The following is a 23,159-nucleotide window of genomic DNA, read 5'->3' on the forward strand; positions in this document are numbered from 1 at the left end:
TAATGTGGAGTGTAGAGGGAAGGAGAATAAGGTCTGTAATGCAAAAAATGTCTACTGAAATAGTACATTGTCTTAAAAATGGTAAATAAGGAATTACGAACGAGAGTCTATTAAAGCCCGAAGTCGAAGACTGAGGGGCTTTAATGAGTCAGTGTTCGCAATTCTAGTACCGCCCGTGCGACATACTATATTTTTCATCACATTTGCGGGTAAAATTGAATATTTGTAAAAGAAAAACTAATATTTTTTTTAAAAAATTGCAGATACCGCTGACTGCGCTCTTGGCCGTGGCAGCTCCCCGCCCCCTCGCCCTCCAGAGCATGTGCCCGACGAGCACGCGCCGCGCTCCTGCAGCAGGAGCGCGCGCAGCAGTATCAGTACGGGCAATGACTTATTTACCGACCTAGGGCTTCATGACAAGAAATTTAGTACGGGCAATGACTCATTTACCGACCACGGGTTTCATGACAAGCAAATTAAGGTCGAGGGTTTTATTTGGGGGGTTGCAAACAAGGTAGCCTGCATGTTACGACACTGTTTACGAGCAAGTGTGAAAGTAAATTTTAAAGGAAGCTTTTTAGCGATAAACACAGTAAAATCATATCGAAAATACAAACTGAAACATAGATGCACAGAAAAACTAGACAAAGAGAACACCGCTGGGAATCAAACCTAGATCCTCAGCATTCCGTGCTGCGTGCCATACCCCTACACTACCACTGGACAGGATACAGACACGAGTTTTTCCTATGCACCACAATCTCAGCTTGTTTGTTTCTTATTTAGTCACTTAAGCAGCGACACTAGCGACATCTATGTTTTTAGCTCTCATCGAGAAACTTATAAACGTAAAAGTAACAAAATTTGGAGTTGAAATAAAAAATACAAACAGACTCCAAAAACCAATTTTACAGTAAAATCACTCAATAATGCTCAATAACCACACGTGCCCACATTTTATCACAGAAGTTATTTTGGGATGATAATTTACTAAATTATTTCCGACACTTGCTACTTACTACTGGAGCTCTGGAGGAACTTGGAACTGCAATTTTGCAACTTTATCCCCTCACTAGTAGCGCTTGTTATAGGTGAAAAACTTAAGTAGTTTTTATGTAAAGTAGAGTAGCGCACAAAATTGATGTGGAACTTAAGTCATTCTTCAAATATGGAACGTCGACTTATCTATACGGACACGTTACTACTATTATAGTTACATACGAGTACCACAGGTCATTTAGTTAAGTTTTTCACCTAATAAGTATCTGTTACCTAAGGAAGGAATCGTTTTTTCCCTTTGCGTGTGACAGAAAAGTCAATTTAGCTATAACAACTCAGAAACTTTTTTGGAGAAAGCGTGTATTAGTCGCTTAGGTAGGTACTTGATTTTCTTCTCCGTCTTAGGTAATCAAATCAATATTATCAGTGTAATAGGAGCAGCTGAAGTAAAATAAAAATAAACAAACTGTTAAAAATGTAATCCTTTAGGAATTTCTTCGGTATATAAATGTTTGACCAAAAAAGCCAACAGGTATTTGAAAAATAAACTCTTTGAAATAGGAACTCCTTTATTTACAATGCAAATATTTACATCATACAAGCTCAATACCTTATACATTAGGATGGCAACTTGAGCAAATTTACCTTAAGTATTATTATGAAATTATTATTATGCTATGTTTGGTCGATAAATTAACCCCCAACGACGAAGGAAGGGGGTTACATTTTCAAGAGTGGATCACAGCCGGGAATCTCGACATTACCTAATTCCTAAACCTATGTAAGAATTAAAAACTAAATTAGCGGGTACGTATTAAAATACATAAAGTTTAAGAAATAGAATTTACAAAACACATAATGGTCATTTGATTATTAATGCAGTTTTCTCAAAAATTTACATCTTTAAAGAATTGTTATAAAATAATCCTAGCCTAAACTAAATTAATATGTAGATTATAATTACGATCATAAAAGTTTGTACAAATCAATAATCAATAGTTATGTCAAAATGACCATTATGTATTTCGACCATTATCAATTAGAAACTTAATTTATTTAAACACCTTCCCAAATTAAACTCGGCATAAGTTATTTTCGATTGTTGATCACTTAAATTCTTAAACGATAATTATTCTTAATTGAAAACCTAAATAGCGTCTGAAAAATACGAAACAAGTTACATGTTGATAACTGTGATCGACTCTTATGACAAAAAGTACAATAAAAAATATTTTTAAGCTCAAAGGCGCTTCTATGGGGAGTACCATGAATTATAAAATCCTAAAAGGTACGGCGAGATAAGGAAAAGCTTTTGTTTAACTTATCCAAGGACCAAGAAAGTGTATGTTAAGGCTAAGTACTTAGAAATAAAAGTTTACGAAAATGCCGGTTAATCCTAGCGGGGATGTAGTAATCCGAAAAGGATATAAATAGTCGACTTGTTTTCATTAGATGAAAGCGGAAAATGTTACAAAATACTATTCTATACGGACATTGTAATACAACCCTGTTATATCTTACTGATAAATTGTTAAAAAAGGAAAAACAGCGAAGATTTCGTAAGAATCTCTTTGGATGCAATAACTAAACGATTTTTTTACCTTATACTTATTTTTACATCTACTTCAGCAGTGAATTCAATGTTAGTGAATTACACTAAAATTGTGACAGTTATTACAGGAATATCACAATATAAAGCCCTGCAGCCGTTTCTCATTCTCTTAACACTAACTACTCATTACTAATATTCAGTTGATCAACAAATTCGTAATACTCAGCACGGAATGATGCTAGTCGCTATAAATTCAAATTGTCATCAGACTCGCTGTCACTGGAATACTTTATGGCGTGAAGGATCTCGTCTTCTATCTCTACCTCACTATGTTGCTTCTCGTCAACGGCAAGTTTGTTGTACGCTACATTAGAGTTGTGAGCCAAGTTGCTGCTGTAATGGCCACCGCAGCAATACACACCCCATTTCTTAATTAGACACGCCGTCAGGAAATATAACGAAATAAAGCAAATGATGAACAATGCTATAGAGAGGACCACGTTTAGTCTGTAGTGCCAGTTGGCGTTATCGATTTGCGGTACGACCGTGTTAGGGTAGCAATAGAATTTCGGTTCAACGTCACTCATGTTGAAAAGACGAGCGTCGTCTAGGCAGGATAAGCATTGGCTATTATGTGGCCCAGAACATGTAGCGCACGTGTAATGGCATAAGAGACAAACGAGGGGAGATTTCGTTTGTGAGTCTAAAGGTTCCATATCGGCGGCTTCCAACGCCGTTGGTATGGGAGCATCGATGCCTTGCCTTTTGCTGATAGTTTGTTCGGTGCCCTCAGGGAAATAAGTTAGGTTACGGCGTCTTGAGCTGCGTCCCGTGAGCACCTCGCTGGCGTAAGTGCCCCCTGGGCAGCGAGCGTAGCACCGACCGTCGAACAAGTGCAAACCTTTCTCGCATTCTAGTGGAAGAAAGAACAGAGCGATTTAATTACATAGATCAAAGTGAGATAGTTGCCACCACCAGTACCGATCCAGCGTCCATGCAGATTGCGTCTCTTGCAGCGGCAGGTCAATGATGAGAATGATGCGCTCCAGCCATCCATGTCAGACGTAAAAAGAATAACGATTAGATGGAAACTTGGGGATAGGTCAATAGAATCTTGTCACTGATCTCAAATAATTTTGCAATAAAATTTTTGGAATGTCAAAAATCTCAAACTTATTAGAAATGAAACATGCTCAAAAAGGCGTGCAAGAAATTAAATGAAATCAGGAAAAAGTGAGGTTTATATAATCTCTCAAATTTCAGTGAACTGCGGGGATAGGTAGCGAAACGAAACAAATAGGTAACATCAAACAATAAATTAAGTGGGTACAGTGATTTACGGCTCAATACACAAACAGCAAGTTTCTGCCAGCCCTAAATGGCTGAATAACGATTCTGTCAATTTATTTACTTCATTGTATTTTTTCGCGGCTAAAATTCTTTTCAATGTTAGGCGGAAAGAAATTACATGTTAGAAAAATCCGACGATTTATTGTTATTTGCGGTATTATTTATTAGTGATCCACTAGCAGTGAAATTGGTTGCTCTAGGAGATGGTGTGTTGTGCATTTTACCGTAAAAAAGTGTGTTCGAAGAGCGTGTTGAAGGATACTTTAACAAGCAGAGGAAGCAAAGCAAAACATGCAACAAAATAAACAATACAAAATGAAACAATTAACAACAAATCGTAACAATAGTGATCCTTAAAAACTACGTGTGTTATTTTGGAACTACAGTAGGTAACACGAAACTAAATGCGACTAACTGCTATTTGAGATATCACAAAAAAAAATGATCAGAGACAAGACTCAGCTGAGTTATAGAAATAAAAATCTTCATACGTTTTGTAATAAAAGATTGTTTTTATTAATATTTTTCGTTCACATAGGATCAATATATACATATTATGCATCAACATTTACATTAATAAATACATCGTACTGTAGCTACTTAACTCCGATGCAGGTGAACAATTTTACATTTCATACAACAAGTGTGTTATAAAAATGACCCTTCGAGTGAATATTCAGCCATCGGTAAACTAAATCGGGTAAGGTGTTAGGTACGGCGCAACTTATGTGAGAGAAACGCACCCGACCGTACCGCGGTTGAGCTTTCTGTATAAAAACTACGATATAAATTACACGTGAAAAATAAGCTGTATGAAACCCATGTAGAAAAGTGGATGGGTAAGGTAAATGTACGAGTGCTCGTCACTGTCCCAATAATTGGCATCTTTAAACTTATGTCGTTAGCATAGAGATGACAGCAGTGTTGTCTATTGGGCATTAGCGTTTCGAGCACTCGGACGTTTACCTTACCTTAGTTTTACTAGTGGACTGGAACAATGATAATTATGAAACTGAAATCCACGTTCTGCATGATGTTTCAATTTCATCATTAAAAAATAACTGATATCATATAACAAAGAGGGTATTTGACGTCACAGGGGACCGAAGAGCTGGCAGCTTCATCGGATAAAGAATTAGTTATTATCATGTAACATGATTTAGAGTTGGATAAATTACATTGCATGTTACGAGGTTATCTGCTCTAATAATATGTCTAGATAGATTTAAAAATCCAGTATGATAATTAACTCAAGCGTAGGTAGTATTGCAATTTGTCCACATTATGTGTCTCAGTATATTGTCTAGTAGGTATGATGGCGGACTTGTCTATAATAATATCGCAATAGACATCACGTTTAATGATACTTGTACATGTGTATAAATAAGACCATTTAAATGTAGTTGCGCATCGCTACACACGCTTTTCCCATTTAGTTTTCCATTGGCTTGATTCGGCGCAGCCGCCGCAACTTAACTATACTTACAGCCGCTTAGCTACCACGAAATTACGAGATTTATCCTCTCAAGCTATTTTTTACAGGGACTTGCATTACAGAATTACATTTAAACATTACAATTAATTTAGCTACCAGTCGATGAGAAATGATGATCTTTCAGTCATTTTCGTAACAACTATTTCAATTTACACATGAGCAATTTTGTACAAGTCTCCAAATTTATTAATCCGACACATTTACTTATTATGTACATAATTTACGAGTAAGTATTTTATTAAATTAGATCTAGATGGATTGGCAATCTCTGCTATGATCACAACCACAATATGCAATTATATATTTTTAATACAAATAACTTTAACACGGTTGGATTTATTTGACACTAGGTGCACGTGAAGAAGCTTCAACACGTCAACATGAAACTTATTATAGGTAACAGATATGTATGTACGACTCGTGATATCACGAGAATATTGACAAATATTAATTTTGCCGTTTCGCAATAAATCGGCATCAATAAAAATATGTCGAAGCGACATCTCGAAACCATTATTTCAGTTGCGACAGATATGCCATGGGAACATGGGAAACATGAAGAACTACAGTATTTCTTATGCTGCAATAAATAATTTAAATAAAATTATGCTATTCGAGTTTCCTGCTGGTAAAATCTACAGGCTGAAGTTTTAGTTTTCAGTTTTACTCTAGCTAATATCATAGATTACTCGTATTTATAAATCATAAAATATAAATGGGTAATAATTTGCTATCACCATCGAGTGAGATTTATTTTTACATTTTCCACGTTTGAATATCTTATAAACCTAAATAATCTTTATTTACTTCCTTGAGTGTAAAGAGTTAATTAAATTAAAAATTAAAACATGAGTTTCAAGGAATTTTCTATAAAATTGGCACAGTATTGGGCTGAAGAATAGTAAAACACATCAAATCTATTTAGTTTAAGTATCAAGAACTACTTATAGCTGCGGACAATTTTTAAGTTGCCAAAGAGGTTATTATTTCAAACATTTACGAAAACAAAGGAGTCCTGCCATAATTTAATTTACTTTCCTAGCTAGCAATAATAATGCCTAAGTTAAAGTCACAACTACTTCCGTATATCTACTTAAACGTAATAACGACTTTTCATTTACGAAGAATCAATCATCTTTAACAAAATAAAATAAAGAAATTACTGTATTATAGGTATAAGACTGAAATTCAATATCACTATTAAGTAAGCAGAAGCTATTGTGAACTTTAAAATTAAATAAGATAAAAAATAAATAATATTCAATTTTGAAATGGAATTACTCGAGTAGTATGGACGAATTGGATAATCGTATATAATAATATCAATACATTAATTATATGTAATCGCACTTGTGTTAGTTCTTCATTAAGTACAACATTTTCAACTGGCGAATAGATGACAGTTTTTTTTAAAGTAAAGCTAGCATGATTTAATCAATTGGTAAGTACAAAAGAATATTTTTGCTTTAGATACCGATATTACTTACTTGAGAGCTGCATGTGATTATTTAAATGAATCTTCAGATTTACAAACAGGCCTCAGGACACAATAATAATAAATAATAAATACCATGTTATAAATTGATTGACAGGCTAAAGTTTTAAGGTATATTTGATCTAAAATAAATTACTAATTTTATCAGATAGTCACAAAGGCAAAAATTAATTTAAATACCTATTTTCCATTACACTAGGAACTTAAAAACTGATTGGCCTAGCATTAAGTGCACTGACATTAGACCTTTTACTTCGCGTCCAGCAAATGACAGTAATAATAAAAATAATATGAGAAATAGACAAAAACAATAAGTAATCACTAAGTATCCGTTAACAGCTTGTACTTATGTTTTAAATACATACTCTATCTATTGCCTGGATTACTGGAACGGTTGGTCTCAAATTCAAAGAGATTAATATAAATAAGATGTGAAAGTAAGGTTATAATTTTATTCTCTGAAGTGGACATATACCTTCCTTACCTTTTGAGTTACTTATTAGACTTTAAACGAGGCTAAATTACGTCTACACGCCTAACCCCCTTATTCATAAAAAAAAACTTACGCAGGCAAATGACAAATAAAAATAAATATATGTTAAGTTAACAGAAACTTTAGAATCGTTTATGAGTAAAGGGGTAAGGTAAAATCAGTCCTTCATAATACTTTATTATTACGTTCCATAACCCGCATGTCATGCTCACAATTTCTAAAAATCCATTAAACATTGACTAGCAAATAATAAAACAGCAATAAGTCGTCCCCGTACGCTACGGCAGTGCTTCGTACCAAATTTATCTATTTTAACATTACTTCAGTACAATTCATCCTTAGTCGTATAAGTAACTCAAAAGTATCCAGACCTATGATTAATTAACTAAGTAAATTTAACTAAAATCACATGAGCCATGAGCACTAGGTCACCATAACCGGGGCGGGGGTCGGCGTGTTTGGTCGCAAGCAAGGCGCCCGAGGCGGCCTGGTCGTTTCTTGCAAGTTAGATCTTAGGCTAGCAGTTAGTGCACAATTTAGTCTAGAGGGCTGTCGGCCTGTGCGGGGTCGTAGGCACCGCAAGGCGTCGGCCATGGAGAGGAAGAGGAGGAGGAGGCACAAACCTAGGCAGTGGTGTGGGGGGAGCGGCGCGTGCGCCGTGCAGCCCGACCGCAGCGCGTCGGCGCCGTCTGCCGGTTGCGGTGGCGCCGCTGCGCTCGCGCCCGCCTCTGCGTTGCCTTCGTCGCGGATCTGCGTGTTTGAACCAAATGTTACAGTCTACAAGTAAGTTACTAAAAACTTTGTAAAAGCATTGTTACTAGTGCAATTTTATTGGCGACGGAGAGACCAATGTGTGAACGGCCCGGCCACTACAACGCGTGACCGACGATGCGGCGAGCGTTTTGTTCGTAGGTTAGGTGCCTCTGTAGGAATCAGTGACTAAGCGTCCATAGAACCCTATTCCCACCGGCCAACATTTACGTAATAGGACTACAGGACGGACAGGATTTATGACAGATGTAAGCGATCTTTGGTTTCGGCTTTACCACGGAAATATCTGTGGCGTAGCGTCAGATATTTCCGTGTATATACTCTCTTGCATCTATGCATACTCGTGGCCGGGCCGTAAAAGTCAAGCGCATTAGTGTGTCTTCAGATATTTTTGGGTGCTTTAGCCACTCAGATATATGTCACGCGCGTAGCAATGCTATTCACAGTGCAGTTTGTACAAGCATACACTTGTCTCATTTAAGTCCAGTTCGATGAGGAGTCCAAGTCTAGATACAGTCGAACAAATTGAATCATGTCCCAGGGAACCTTTGTGCTACTAATGTCATGGTGACATCTCATACTTTTGTCAAGGAAATCATAAAATTGATTATTAAAAGGTTCCACTTTGGGCCATGATTCGATTTGTTTGGATATACACAACGTTTTCTACGCGTCAGTATCTAATAGTTACTTCTAACGCAACACTATTCCAGTATCTAGACTCATCAAAACGCATAAATAGCATAGACAGTTGCGCCGAAGAGCCTAGATTCTAGTTAGACTGATAAAGTTATATTGCTTCCCATCGGGACTAACGTAAGTGCTTCACAAATTTGGAGCCATTGTCTGGTTTATAGCGGAATGCTCTCGCGCGTGCAAGTCATTAGCCTGTCAACAAGCTGAGAGGCCACTAGGAAATTCGAAAATCGAAGTTCGTATCGTACCGTTCCGCTAACGCCAATATTATTTAATACGAGAGTGAAAGGGATGGTACGATTCGAACTTCGATTTTCAAATTTCGTAGTAGCCCTTCTGTGTTTAACCTGCACCTGTGTGACACAGTTGCTGTATTTCCATGAATGCAGTTTATACGCCAAATTATACCTACGAGTCAATGAATCACTAGTGTAAACACGGTTTAGTAATACTTATTGTTACTTAAAATATATATTGTACCTAATTAGAAATTGGTATCAACAGCGTTACTACAGAACAGTTGTTTACTTGTTATTTAAGGCTTTCTAAATAATGACTGACCTTTAGTTAATCGAATTAGGTAGCCACATAATATCTACCTAAATAAAGACAATAATAACAACTCCAGATATAAACAAAAAGCTAAATACAATGTATTTCTATAATATTTGTTACGGTAGTCTAGCAATATTATTTACCTTTTTAACCGACTTCAAAAAAAGGAGGAGGTTATCATGTTACGATCATTACGGAAAATCTACTACAAAAATTGTTACTCATTTTAGTTACCACAATAACGCCATACCAGAAATTTTGTGTCCATCGGATTGTTTCGGGGTAATCGAAAGATCTAAAGAAGAAATACGTCCATCTATATAAAAATATAATTGTCAAAAAGGTTTTTAAATCGAATAAGTCCTAGAAGATTTCGTTTACGGAAGGTGATTTGACCCTTATATTGTATAGAACCAACAACTCAGGTGACAAGGGTTTCTTTAGACATCTACAATCATATCTGGGTCCTTGAGAGTGACATGTATCACATTGAATACGGCTGCCGTAATACATAAGTGTCACTGAATGTAATCCGAGATATTTTTCTCGTGTCTGTTACAGCATTAGCGCAGGGGAGTATCTCCGTCCGTGCACTTAGATCTATTGTGACAAAAACATACAGCGGGGCTTAACGTGAGTAAGTGCGTATGTTTTATTTCCCTCGCTGTCTGTCGACACCAAAGTAGCGAGTGTGTGTTGTCCCCGCCGTCAGCATCGGGAAGCGACGCTATCAATTGCCAGAACACATTTTGCGTAAAATACAATGACTGCTACAATTGACTTGAAAGAAATATGGCTGACCTTTCGAAACAAATTACTAGACGGAGGCGTAATTATTTACCCAACTCGAATCGAGACAAAACAAACAGAAGGCAGCGCGAAATTTTCAAGCATTTTTTTTGGTGAGAAAAGCGATTAAAGGTTTCCTGGGTCCTATTTTTAGAAACTTTTATTCAACTTCACCTTTTATATTTATTTGCTTCAAATATTTCAAGTTCTATCCGCTTCCAACGATTGACTTCAAATTAGGTGGGTACACAATGTAAATTGGATGCCAATTCAAGTACAGCTGACCACAAGTGTTTACTGACGTCAGCCAAAAAGCTTGTATTACAAACTAAATTTTCAAGTAGGTACTAGTACTGATATTTAAGAGAAACACGTTTTTTGTCTGCATTCAAATAACTGATCATTAAATACCAATTATCGATTCAAGACGGCCAACTTCCTTAACTTTATAACTTTAGTAATTATTGGTACACAATAGAATGGACTGGACAGAGAGACTGGAGACTTAGTAGTTTTCTAACAATGGCTGAACAAAACGACTATTGGATTTAACAACATAATCAATCAAGTCATAGACGGTAGCTTAATTGGAACAGTCACCAGCACCAATATTTGACACAACTAATCGTGCATAAATGTCTGATGCGACTCTATTTCTAGAGCCGGTAGGACGTGTCTGATATTTTTGCACGCTCGACGCTCCGCTGCGGCAGATATTAATGCAGGCGACTGAACATGATTGCTCGCACACAATCATGATAGCAAAAAGAACAATCAAGATACTTAAATTAAAAAATAGGTCACTTTCTCTTTAAAAGCCCGAGCAAAGAATAATTGCGTGCTAAAACTATAATTAGATAACGTTGCTTGCGTGTTCATGTTTGTAAAACATATAGTATTTTACTTAATGTCTGTGTAGACAGTAAAATTTAAATGACATTTCACCACTTTGCTAGCTTAGCATTTGCTTTGGATCTGTCCACAAAAACTCCGCGCACTGCAAAGTGCAAGCTGAGTCAGTCAGTTCATTGATCCTTACGCCTTGCTTAAATCAAATTAGTCGGTAGGTATACCTATTATGGCAAAGACAAATTTTCCAGCGACTACATGCTTCGATAATGGTATCTTTTAATGTCACTGAAAATTGTTTTGCCAAATGATTCGTTTCAAAATGTTTCGTTTGACCAAATGCATTTTTATACCGAAACCGTGAACTATTCAGGATTTATGTCAAGACCTTTGTAAGTAGGTATTTTATAAAAATCCTGAAACATTTTACAGTTTCCAAATAAAATGCATTTGGCCAAATTAATAATTTTATTGGGGAACAAATAATTTACAAAAAAAATAATTTTGGTTAGACATTAAGTATCGAAACTTCCTTAACGTCAGGAATAGTGCGAGTAGGCTTTACAATTGCTGTAAAAAAACACAGTAAACACTTACCGTGTGCGTTTCGTGCCAAAGAGCGAAGTCATTGTCAATGGCGTTTTGACGCACTTCTTCCACATTTTCTGGCTCTTTAGGCCATGAAGCAGAACCGTGGAGTGAATTAACAGGATCAGCGTTATCTTGAGGAGCTGTCTCCGTGCCGTAGAAGATCAGCTCCCACTGAGTCAATGGACCAGCTGTGAAGATAAAGATGAAATGTGATTTTTTTTTAAAGATTTTTCGATAATGTAGACCCTTTCCATTCCCAGAAATTACTTTCCATTCCCAGGTTCAGCTATATTATTATTATTATTATCTAATATTTTCTGCATGCTTGTCTTAGTAGAAATATGTATGTAAATTGTAGTATTCTGTATCGGAAACGTTATCTATACTAAATTTAGACGCTAAATATCTATCAAAAAGAACAGTAGAACTTGTGATTAAAGCGCAGAGAAATGAAATTTAATATGAAAAAATATGTGCGCCATTTTTACGATTTAGCACAATGGAAAAAAATGTGCAATATAATAATAATATAATGTAAAGTAGATAGCATCTTTATGCGTATAGCCTTTAGTTTTCAATCATACCTACATGTTCTAAAAAATCGGTTCAATCCTTAGTTCAATCCATAAATGATAATGAGTGACGTATAATATAAAGAACGCATGTAGATTTAAGTATTAATAGGGTTGGTACTTTGTTATGGTTGGCTTTGTTGGGGTCTAATGATAAATTGGGGATCCTGTGTGACATTTTGAGTAAGCCATTGTTTATATTTGAACGACATATTAAAGCTCATAAGTGTCTACGTTATTATACAGAAATCTAAACATTCAGAGCTTGATATAAAGGTTTGGAAATTATTAAAGTGACACATCTGCGTATAGACACAACTCTGTCAAACATCAACACTGATCATCAATGGGAAGGACGGATTATTGTTATATTATTGTCACGTCGCAGTCGTGTTATTTTAATAAAAACGAACCACAATACGAGTACAATACCGCTTGAAAATATAAATTAATATTAAATGCTAAATGTTAAATACTAAAACTGAACGAAGCATTATCCCTAAGTACGACAAAACATACTGAAACGAAACCGCTACAATAACAATAAAATCAACTTTCGCTACAAAATAAACTTCAAACATTACAAACACGGGACATGCAAAGAGCTGCTCACTCCGGAACACGTAATTGACGTGCAGGCTCAAACTAGGCGGCACCGGGGGCCAAATAAAAAGTCGGCAAAACCAATCAACGGACACAACACATGCAAACGCTGTACCGTTAGCTTGCAGCGGCGCGGGGTAAATTCGTTGTATTTTAGGGTATTGCTCGAACAGGCTCGACATCTTGCGGCCGCGGGCATCGGCCAGGGGGTCCGTCAGATCCCCCTGCAGGTTCAAACTCAAATCCGGCGCAGCTGAAGTCACGCGAACCGTCGAGCTCTCTATAGGGGACCGCGTCGCCGGCCTACCCTGTTTCGATTTTTGCGAATTCCTATTCGGATTCTTGGAATTCTTATTCTTTTTCCTCTTGACAAGGCCGACGGTGTACGTAGGCACTACGGCGAGAGGTTTCCCTCGGTTATTTTTGCGCCCCGCCTGCACCATGACGGGTCGCGTAGCGTTGCTCTTTTTGCGCACAATCGGATTCCGGAACGGGATCGGATCGTTTTTGGCAGCTGGCGAAGTCGTGCCGTACAATATTAATGACCAGTCTTGCAACGTCGCTCTGCCTGGAGTTGATAAATGGATATATGACCATGTTAATCACAAATATACGGTTAAATAAGTTTTGCTTTTGGTGAAAGGCTTACCCATGTAACGTCCCTCGTTGGAAACCTCTAGCTGCCAGACGCCGAGCGGTGATTCGCCCCACATGTGCACAGACATGAAAGGCCACAAGTTGAACCCGGCGCGCGACGAGTCGTGCGCTCTGCCGGAAAATGAATCATGTTATTACAATACTAGCGCAAAACTTAGTTCTAACCGTCTTCATTCCTTGTCTAAGCTTAATATACCTATAAATACGGTTGTCTAAACTTGCTTTAAACTTCAGCTAGTGTATCGTCTAAGTTGGTAGCGTGTGCTGTAGCGAGGCAGCAATTTATACTCGTTAAGCAGAAATGAAACCTTAGCGTTCTGTGTTTTTAAAATATACGATTACCCTATTCTGTGAGTATTTAAAATACCTAGTGTTTAAATAGTGATTCGCTTTTGTTTTAATTCTTTCTTGACCTCAAATTAAGCGCTCCGCGCTAAAGTTCTTAGTTTAGTAAGAAACAATCGTAATTAAGTTTCTTTGTAACAAAATCGAGGTAAAAACAAACAAGAAGTTGAGACCGGTCGAAAAGTACCTAGTAACAGCCAGCCCTTGTGGATCGCTCCGTGGCCTGGGTTACAGTAAATGTCGGTTTTGAGACTTTGAACTAGTTGGGCACGTTTAGGGGTTTCGCAACTTTCCATTAAACTATTATTCCTTTGTTCTCATTTTGACATTAACACACGTCTTCAGACTATTAATTACAAATTCGAGCTCAGCGGGTGTCGGAAAGCTCTTGGAATTTAGCATAATATTATGAGATTCCAGTAAAGAAATGAACTTTTTTAATTACAATAACTTGTACCTACATACAGACAAATTACAAGTAAGTACTTGCTTCAACGTATTGTGACAACATTCAGAAACAAGTTAGTGCACTCCGTGAGCTCTTAATAAAAACCTTCGGATTTTAGAAGCAGTCTTCGGGTATAGACGATGACACCCGATCGTGATATGCGGTTCTGTTCCTGTTATTAACTTGCAAAACTTTTTAAAGTTACCGTAAAAAGTTATGTAAAGAATAATCATCAGTACAAAATAAACCTTACTGAGATAATTTTACGCTTCTTTATCTTTTCCTACTTTTAATACAATATGACTTTTTTTCATGATACAAATAAAACAAAATTAGCATTTTCGAATTCTTCCATCATTCATTTAAATAGAGAACACCCCGCCTTAACACACTACCTTTATTTGGAAGTATATAGAGCTGTTGTTAGTATATCTACTTCTCTTGAGTATGTCAAATGATTTTTTTTGGTCTGCTTTGGTTTATTATTTTTCAATGTACTTTGCGAAATCCCTGTTGCTTCTATAACTCGGTCTTGAACCTTATTAAAATATTTACGATCAACACTTGTCTTGAAACTTTCAGCTTCTTTACAAAATCTGTACAGAAATACCCTGTTTAAGTTGACTCCCCATGGAAATCTATTTCCGAAAAAAACAAACTAAATAAATAAGTAAGTGGTGGTTTTAACTGCTCTATATAAATCAATGAAAATACAACGAGTGCACTCTTCGGGTGATGGATTGCTACTAAGTCAAAAAGACAATTGTCATTTTCTACAAAGGAATCCTTCCGATTTCCCCCGAAACCCGAACGTTTTTCTAAGAGCTCACGGATTGTACCTGTTTATTTCGACTTTTTGGTTAATAGCAATATTTTAATATATGTAAGCAATTTAACTTATATCTAAAAGATTCATTATTAGTACATAATTATTAGGTGCTACACGCTACGTTGCGTATTTCCAAACTTAAAGATTTGTCTTGCCTGGCAACGATACCTACGAGTAATCATAGATTTAACAAGGCAATTATTTGCAGAGAGCTTGAGTACTCATCACGTAAAAACGCGATGGTGTAACTGCAATAACAGAACCCAATATTTTTATATTTTTTCATTTTTCAGCACTCGATTGTGTTTATAAAGCTCGTTGGAGACTAGAAATGTATTAAATATGATTGGATGAAACAAGAAAGAGCTTTTGTCTGTTTATTTTGTTCGTTAAATTACTACTAGTTACTTTCATATTAATTAATTTTGATTTAAAATCTAACTCACTCGTTCAATGGTACGGTAACTATAACACTATAGTTTGAAAAACATGTATCAATAGGTGCTAAAGAATTTTCCATCTTGAAAATCGCAGTTTCCTTCGATTAATAATCAAATCATTTATACAGAATTAAATGTAGTCTCGAGAAGAGCTATCAGTATTATGTAAATACTTTGTTGGAGACATCAAGAGCACGTGTCAGACAGCGGTGAAAATTTGCGTAATTCCGACTAACTGTCTGGTGAACCCGAGACACGGCAGACCTGCTTCGTTGGATAAATTTTGCTAATTATCATCGCTTGAAGGCGTAAAATACAGACGGAATTAATCTAGAGTTGTTTTACCTGGGAGCCAGAAGTGTAACCTCTGTGCCTGCGGGTGATGTTAGAGAAATCTTGAGATCGCCTCTTCGAGCAGCCGAAAGCGTTATTCTTGCTTGCACGTGCTCCAGGTAATTGACACCGGGACATGCGGACACATCCAACTGAGAAACAAACATTTAGATTATGAACAAAAAAATGCAACCAACTGTTCGAACAACAGTTGGGTCAAACTCGAATAAAATGGCAATAATATTGGCGCTTAGCTTTCTACACAAATTGTTTAAGAATGGCGTACAGACTCAAAAGAATCTAGTTGCACGGCGTGACGCTGTTTGAAAGGTATGGCTTGAGCTTACAAATTACTGAGATTGGTAAGGTCTAGTCAAAGAGCTAGAGGCTTACCATATGGCCAAATAAGGAATGCCTTACCATATGACTCTAGCTTTCGGAAAAATACCACTGTCCTATAAAGTAACAGAAGAACTGGAAGACAGAGAACGCTGTGACCGCGAGGCGCAACAAGCTCATAGGTTCTCTACGACACCACCGCCATCGTCAAGTCGTGGCCAGTAGCATCATGCCAGCTGTGTCAAGTAGTAGTAGAAGAACTAGTCCTTACTCCATGATCTATATCTAGTTCTTGGAAAAAGATAACTGCCCGTAGAGTAACAGAAGACCTAAGAGGCACAGCGCGCTGTATCCAAAACGCAACGAGCTCGCAGGTTTGTTGAGGTGGCACCGTTTACCAGGTCCTTTTGAGTTACACCGCGTCAGCCACATAAAAGTGCCCGTTGAAGACACACTTTATCCCGTAACCCTAACAGCTTTCGCTAAAAGACAACTACCTGTAGAGAAACAGAAAACTTCGGAGGCACGGTGCGCTGCGTCCAAAACGCAACAAGCTCGCAGGTTTGCTGGGGTGGCAGGTCCAGGTGAGTCGCACCTTCACTCCTTATCCCGTAACTCTAGCTCTCGACAAAAAGACAACTACCTGTAGAATAACAGAAGACCTGAGAGGCACAGCGCGCTGTGTCCAATCCAAAACGCGACAAGCTCACAAGTTTGCTAAGGTGGCAGGTCCTGGTGAGTCGTACCTTTACTCCTCATCCAATAAACCTGGCTCTCAGCAAAAGACAAGTACCTGTAGAGTAACAGAAGACCTCGGAGGCACGGCGCGCTGTGGTCGAGGCGCGACGAGCTCGCAGGTGCGCTGAGGCGGTACTGTCCGCCAGGTCCTGGCCAGTCGCACCATGTCAGCTGCGTTCAGCAGCCCGTAGCCGAAGGAATGGGATACGTTGCGACCGACGCCGTTCACGCGCCACTCGCCGCCCGTGCTTAGCCGTTCGGGCCGCGCTGTGCGAACCACTGATGGGAAAAATATTTTTTTAATATAGTTTGCTTTTCACTGAGTCAATAATATAGAGTAATTCTTTCTCATTAATAATTCAGTGTCGTATATTTTACGAATTTAACAGAGTTAATTTAGAGTATAGGTAGTGCCACGTGAGGTAATGATTACACACACAGCTACATGAAGAATATCATGAGTATCTAACATCTGGTAGCATGGTATATACGGTTGTGTTGCTCTGACGATGAGCTCTGGTTGAGTTCGAAACACGTCAGTGTAATGTGGTGGTGGTGGTGATAGATGGGTTTGTGTGATTTGTGTGTGTTCTTACAGTGTGGAGGGTGGAGGAACTGCATGAACACGCATATTTTGCATAAACTATCATAAGGTCGCGGATGAGCAAAAAAATTCTTTTAGTTCGTTAACGCCTGATTCAATAAATTACATGAAGAACTGTTGCATAAAGGGAGAATGAATAAAATGAATGAGTGAGAGTCAAAATCTCGCTGTCATTACATGACATATGGTTTTTGTGAGCGTGCCCTCAACTCTGGTGGCACTACCTATAATATTGTAATGGTGGTGATAGACAAGAAAAAAACATTTGTCACAGACATCTCAATATCGTTGTGGGACAAACATAAGTTACGGTACGTTCCGAGTAGGTAATATCATAAATTTATATTTAATGAAAACATTTGGCTCGCATATCAGATTAGTAGTTTCACCGCGTACCTACACAAACTTTCCTTCCGTAAAGCCTCGTAAATCATCTTTTTAACACGGCCATATTTGCAGGATTAGTGAAAGGGTTATTTCTACTTTTTTTTTTTTACATTTAATCATAGCCAAATCTGGCAGGCAGATCTATGTAATTTGTCTTGTATTTTACGCATCCGGGGTTGTGAGATTTTGTAAGATCGTTTTCCTATGTGAACAATTTAGTTCAGTCAAAACGAAGTCTCTGTAATGAATTTCTCACTGTGTTAGAGTCACGTCGTCTTATGCGTCATTTTGCCGCAAATTTTGACAGCTAATCGATTTTCGTGGGAGCGGTGGCAGTGACAGGGTTATAATGTTACCTTAGTTGTATGCTACATTTATTATGTACGTACAGTCTAGTGCAAAGACATCGAGACGTCCAATGTGACAAAAGTATGTATACGCTACCTTTATGTAAAGTGCATAAAGTCGTTGCACTTAACTGTAAAACAAATTTACTGTATACTGTAGTATTATGTGATTTGATAATGTTTTTCGGGTTATCAATAACTTTATTTTGATGGTACATTAATATTGAGTGTTATAATTTAAAAAAAAAAACTGTTCTGTATTCCAATAAATTATAGAAAATACGCATTCAAAAGTTAGTTTTCACACTCGATGAATAATAAACATCATAGTTTGGTTGTCTGTCGTAACTACTCGTTTCGTTTTTGTTAAAAATTTCTGATACGAAAATGTAAAAAATAGCATGAATAACATTTTGACGTTACCTAAGCCAATTAAAATCACTTGGACCCGCTTACTGTTAAAGTAAAATATCGACACTACTTTGAAAAAAGCTGGTATGTCAAAATCGATGATCTTTCCGAGTGAACTTAATGAACATTGTTTTAAGGGTCATATTTTGTTGACGTATTGATTTGAGATACGAGATTTTTTCAAAGTAGCGACGATATCTTTATTTTTGTTGTTTCTTGCTAAAGGACACTTACTAAAGGACATTATATTGTCAATTTGTGGGTAACTGTGGGCAAGGTATAAAACATGTAAAAAAATAAAGTTTAAACTATATAGGATAAAAATCCCTTAATAACTTTTTTTTAATTTTAATGTCTTTTTGTGTTTTTTATTGTAAGTATAATTTGAATTGTACAGCGCATTGGTTTTACTGTAATGCTGTAATTTTTTATTGGCAAATAAATAAATAATTAAATAATAATAAATAAAACATTCTAACCTAACCTAACCTAGTGTGCACTATTAAACCCATAAGTAAATATTCTGAAAAAAAAATTTGGTTTCAGAGAATTTTGATACTTGGGAAATGATACATTTGGGGAAAAATTTTGTGCAAAACGGCAGTACGCTAATTTTATAAAATGTGATGATGTGAAATTGCTTGAATTTTTTAAAACGCTCTAAATCATCTCACCACCTCCATTTTGAGTCACCACAATTACCATTTTGTAGCAACTTTCACCGTTAGTCGGATAGAAAAATGCACAACGTCACATCCTATCGTGGCAACAAGAGAACTAGCCTGACAACCTTATTCGTTTAGTCCACGGAATCCATTTATACTTTGTTTCAAAGGCCTCGTTTGCCACGACATCGCTCAGCGTTCAGCTCATCCGTACTACCCAAAATAGGCCAACTCTATTAAAGCTGGTTGTTTGTCGACCATCGTTGGCAAATTGAGCCTCGTAGTTGTGTAGGACGTAAAACAGGCGAACATCGTTGAAAGTGTTTTTATTGGCACAACGTTACGATACGTACTCGTATAAGTTGTCAGGCGGTAGCCCTAATATTTTTGCTGACAGCCTAATGACAGCTGTGTTTAGTTCTGCTACTTACCGTTAGAGGGCACTGTTTTAAAAGCGTAAATATTTACATGAATAATTGCTCGTTTAAAGGTATTAGATTATGCACTTCTGTAAGTGCACATATTAAATTTAAAAGTGCTCCTATTTTTTGCTTTTTTCTCAGGAAACTACTGCATCAGTTTTAAAATATCAAACCTCAAGAGTTCATGTTACGGGAACTGAGTCTAATTTTCACCTTGTTCCACCCACCGTCTAGTTGATTGAGACAAGAAAATGAATTTAATTTAAGTTTAAGGAGTAAGTACATATCTATATAAATTTGTTCACGTACGAAAGTTATCATCTCGTCGGAATTCTTCGCCCGTAATTCTTGGATTTTTAGAAAGTTCTGAAACATATAGGCAAAGTTGCTGAAATATGTGAAAACAAACTTTGCTTTCCTGTTTATTAGAGAGATGTAAATCATGGCAGTGTAAAATTACCTAACCTAATGTGAATAACTTTTTAGCGCTTTCTAGTCCTTACTTAAATAAGGATGGAGTGATTACAGCCCAGCGCTAGACTAGTTTTAATGCTCCACAAAGTTTGGGGTGTCACCTTTTTTATAACTGTATTTTATTTGTCTTTAGTTACGAGACGTTTCTGAGCTGTGGTGGTGGTTGTGAGTGGTTGGCCTGAAGAGAGATCTCTCTAATGTGGCGTTGCTCAAACCAGGTATTTACTGGAAGGATACATACGACTCCGGATCTTATTTTCATGGATTTGGATCAGAGGTAGTGCAAAATTGTTTTAACTCACACTCACTCGTCCCGTCACACCTATAAAAATAATCACCCCACATCATTGGTATCTATGTACGTATGTATCTGCCCCAAACGGGGAAATGACGGCCGTATCTTTAACCTACACCACAGAATATATAATAGTACTAACGTACAGAATGGCCACGCTCCGCCCCGCACCGGTTCGAGTTACCCCACCCCTCGCAAGCGCAGATAGTAGGAAAACCGCAGAAAAGCAGTCGGGTGCGCAACGCGATGTATGTCGGCCGCACGTCACTGACAATAAGTTCGGGAGCAATCATTTTGCGAAATGGTAACGGTACCCTTCCTACTTCCTTTACAAATAAATAATGATTTCTGAAATTATCACGATTAATACATGTAATAACTACCTACCGAATAATTCATTTAAGTTAGTAGTCGTATAGGTATCTATTGTAATTGAAAATAATAATGCTGAAATACACAGACAGACACATTTTAAGTGGGTTTAAATAAATAGGTAAGATTAACGATTACATTTATTTGCACATCTAAGTACGTACATTAAGCACCTTTAAATGTCATTGGTAGTAGGTAGATACTTTTAGTACTAGGGTTTTGCGATAATCAGCCCTGTGTATCTTACGCACACATTGACACGTATACCTACAGACGTCGTCGTGCTTATGTCGATTCAAGAACGCGTGTTTTGTACGTCGTGGCCGCCGTGTGCCTATATACACATAATTGCATAGTAGACGGCACGGAAGTAGAATCTAAAATGCTATTTCCCTCTCGCTTATTTGAGACAGAGAAGACAAAGAGGGTACTGTGATGTATACTTACCGATATGCTGCATATCCCGCCAGGTGAGGTCCCGGTTGGCTTGCAGCGCCAGCGCGCAGATGCCGGCCGCGAGCGGCGCGGACGCAGACGTGCCCGTGTGCCCCGCTGTGCACGAGTGGTGAAGGTCCGTTGTCATCACCTACAGACGACAGTAAAAAAGTTTTTGTAGAGTTAATTTTTAATGCAAGTTTCGTATACTTATGACCGGGATAGCCAAGTGGTTAGAGAACCTGACTATATGAAGCTTAGTAGGTACCTAGTGCTAGAAAAATATTTTCAAGGGTTTTGTAGTCGGTTCCATTTTTTGTTATTTTTTTGGAGCCGGTTTTACTTTTTTGTTAAAAAAAAATCAAAATTAATTTTGCTACGATTTATTCGGAAGAAGTACGGAACACCGATATGAAATAAGTAAGTAGGTATGCGCGTGTTTTAGACCGAAAGCGAGACAGCGAGAGCATCTCGACAGGGTATAATATATGTAGCTCTAGTAACTCGGGAACGCGCGAGTACCTACCACCCTCACGCGCAAAACGCTCCGTCTGGATATGTTCTTAGTTTCTTTGACTCTACAATGCGTAATCAATTAGGTGAATTAGGTATGTAGGTAGTTACTTCTAAAAATGTAGGAATTTAGATTGAATTATTCTTTTTTATATAATCTTCGCACAGTTGACAAAGCTTCACCTAGAAACTTTTTATTACCCTTTATTAAGTTTTCTACTTAAACAGGACATTCTTTTGTCATGAAAGGGAATAAATAATAAAGTTTTCAGCTACAACTTACGTTACTTTCGCCCTAAGTAACATAAGTCGTAAAAAATATGTTATTTGAAGCTGTTTTTATACTTTAGTTATAAAACAGTCCCTCAAACAATTTGGTAAAATAAACATTTTCTTAAAACATCCCTCTCCAAAAGTCTTTAGAAATGAATCTAGTATCCTTTGGTATGATAATAATATTAATGTACAAGAGATCCCACTTAACAATTCCATTAAGATTTTATTTTTCTAAGACAAAAAGTCTAGCCGGTAGCTAGTTTTATCTTCATAAATATGATCACAAAGACAAAGGTCAGCTTTGCGTCCAATAGCATAATTTAGACGGCAAAACTGACGTTACTTTTACGTTAATATCAGGTATGATATGTAGAAAACATTCATTACTATTATAAATCTTTACATAGTATAAAACAATTTCACTTCACGTGACGTAGGTAATTAATTGCGGTGTTCACTATCAGTTTTTACTAACTATTTATATTAATATAATGCACATAGATAGTAGCGACGCGTTCAACGGATACGAGCGGGTATAGTTCTTGGGATGTAGAACTGAAAAATGTGAATTTTGTTTGATTAGACTCTTTTCAATTGAAAACACTCCTGCGAAGCCGGGGCAGGTCGTTATAGTTACGTCCGGGTAAAAACCCAGTTGTCGAATCACAATCCTACCTATTTTCAATGTTTTTTGAGAGAGCATTCGTAATTTGAAATGAGGTTTCGATTCGTTTACAGAAACGCTTTGTACCCGTAGCTGTGTCGCGTACTGCGGCGCGGTGAGTCTTTTGTACCGACGGAAGCGCTCTGCTGATTGTATCCTCTACCCGTTTGTTACGAACGGAATAACAGAAAAAAAACCTCAATGCGTACGTCACTGGCTCGTTCGAAATTCAAAGAGGCACGAATAAGTTGTAAAATGGATTCGATTTGTAGCATTCGAACATGGCGGTTGTAGACAATATCTAATTTTGATATTTCTGTTTCTTTGGCTAGTTGAAGTATAATTTTGATAGTGT

At 37.3% G+C, this 23,159-nt stretch overlaps 1 protein-coding gene across 5 annotated transcripts in view; it reads right to left on the bottom strand.

Annotated features, from left to right (window-relative positions):
* Positions 1-1,550: 1,550 nt before the first annotated feature.
* The window catches only part of LOC141439934 (furin-like protease 1), a 276,098-nt gene continuing 254,489 nt past the window's right edge, over positions 1,551-23,159 (bottom strand). For 4 of the 5 annotated variants that reach the window (XM_074104397.1, XM_074104399.1, XM_074104398.1 and 1 more), the window contains exons 9-16: positions 21,364-21,502; positions 16,995-17,218; positions 15,875-16,014; positions 13,460-13,578; positions 12,926-13,378; positions 11,642-11,823; positions 8,008-8,134; positions 1,551-3,464 (exon numbers count right to left, since the gene is read on the bottom strand). In XM_074104397.1, coding sequence (XP_073960498.1) covers positions 2,797-3,464; positions 8,008-8,134; positions 11,642-11,823; positions 12,926-13,378; positions 13,460-13,578; positions 15,875-16,014; positions 16,995-17,218; positions 21,364-21,502 — 2,052 coding nt within the window. In that variant the 3' untranslated portion in view covers positions 1,551-2,796. The remainder of the gene's footprint in view (positions 3,465-8,007; positions 8,135-11,641; positions 11,824-12,925; positions 13,379-13,459; positions 13,579-15,874; positions 16,015-16,994; positions 17,219-21,363; positions 21,503-23,159) is intronic. The other variant, XM_074104401.1, reaches the window with a different exon arrangement.

This window comes from Choristoneura fumiferana, chromosome 21 (genome assembly GCF_025370935.1).
Source record: "Choristoneura fumiferana chromosome 21, NRCan_CFum_1, whole genome shotgun sequence".
Classification (NCBI taxonomy): domain Eukaryota; kingdom Metazoa; phylum Arthropoda; class Insecta; order Lepidoptera; family Tortricidae; genus Choristoneura; species Choristoneura fumiferana.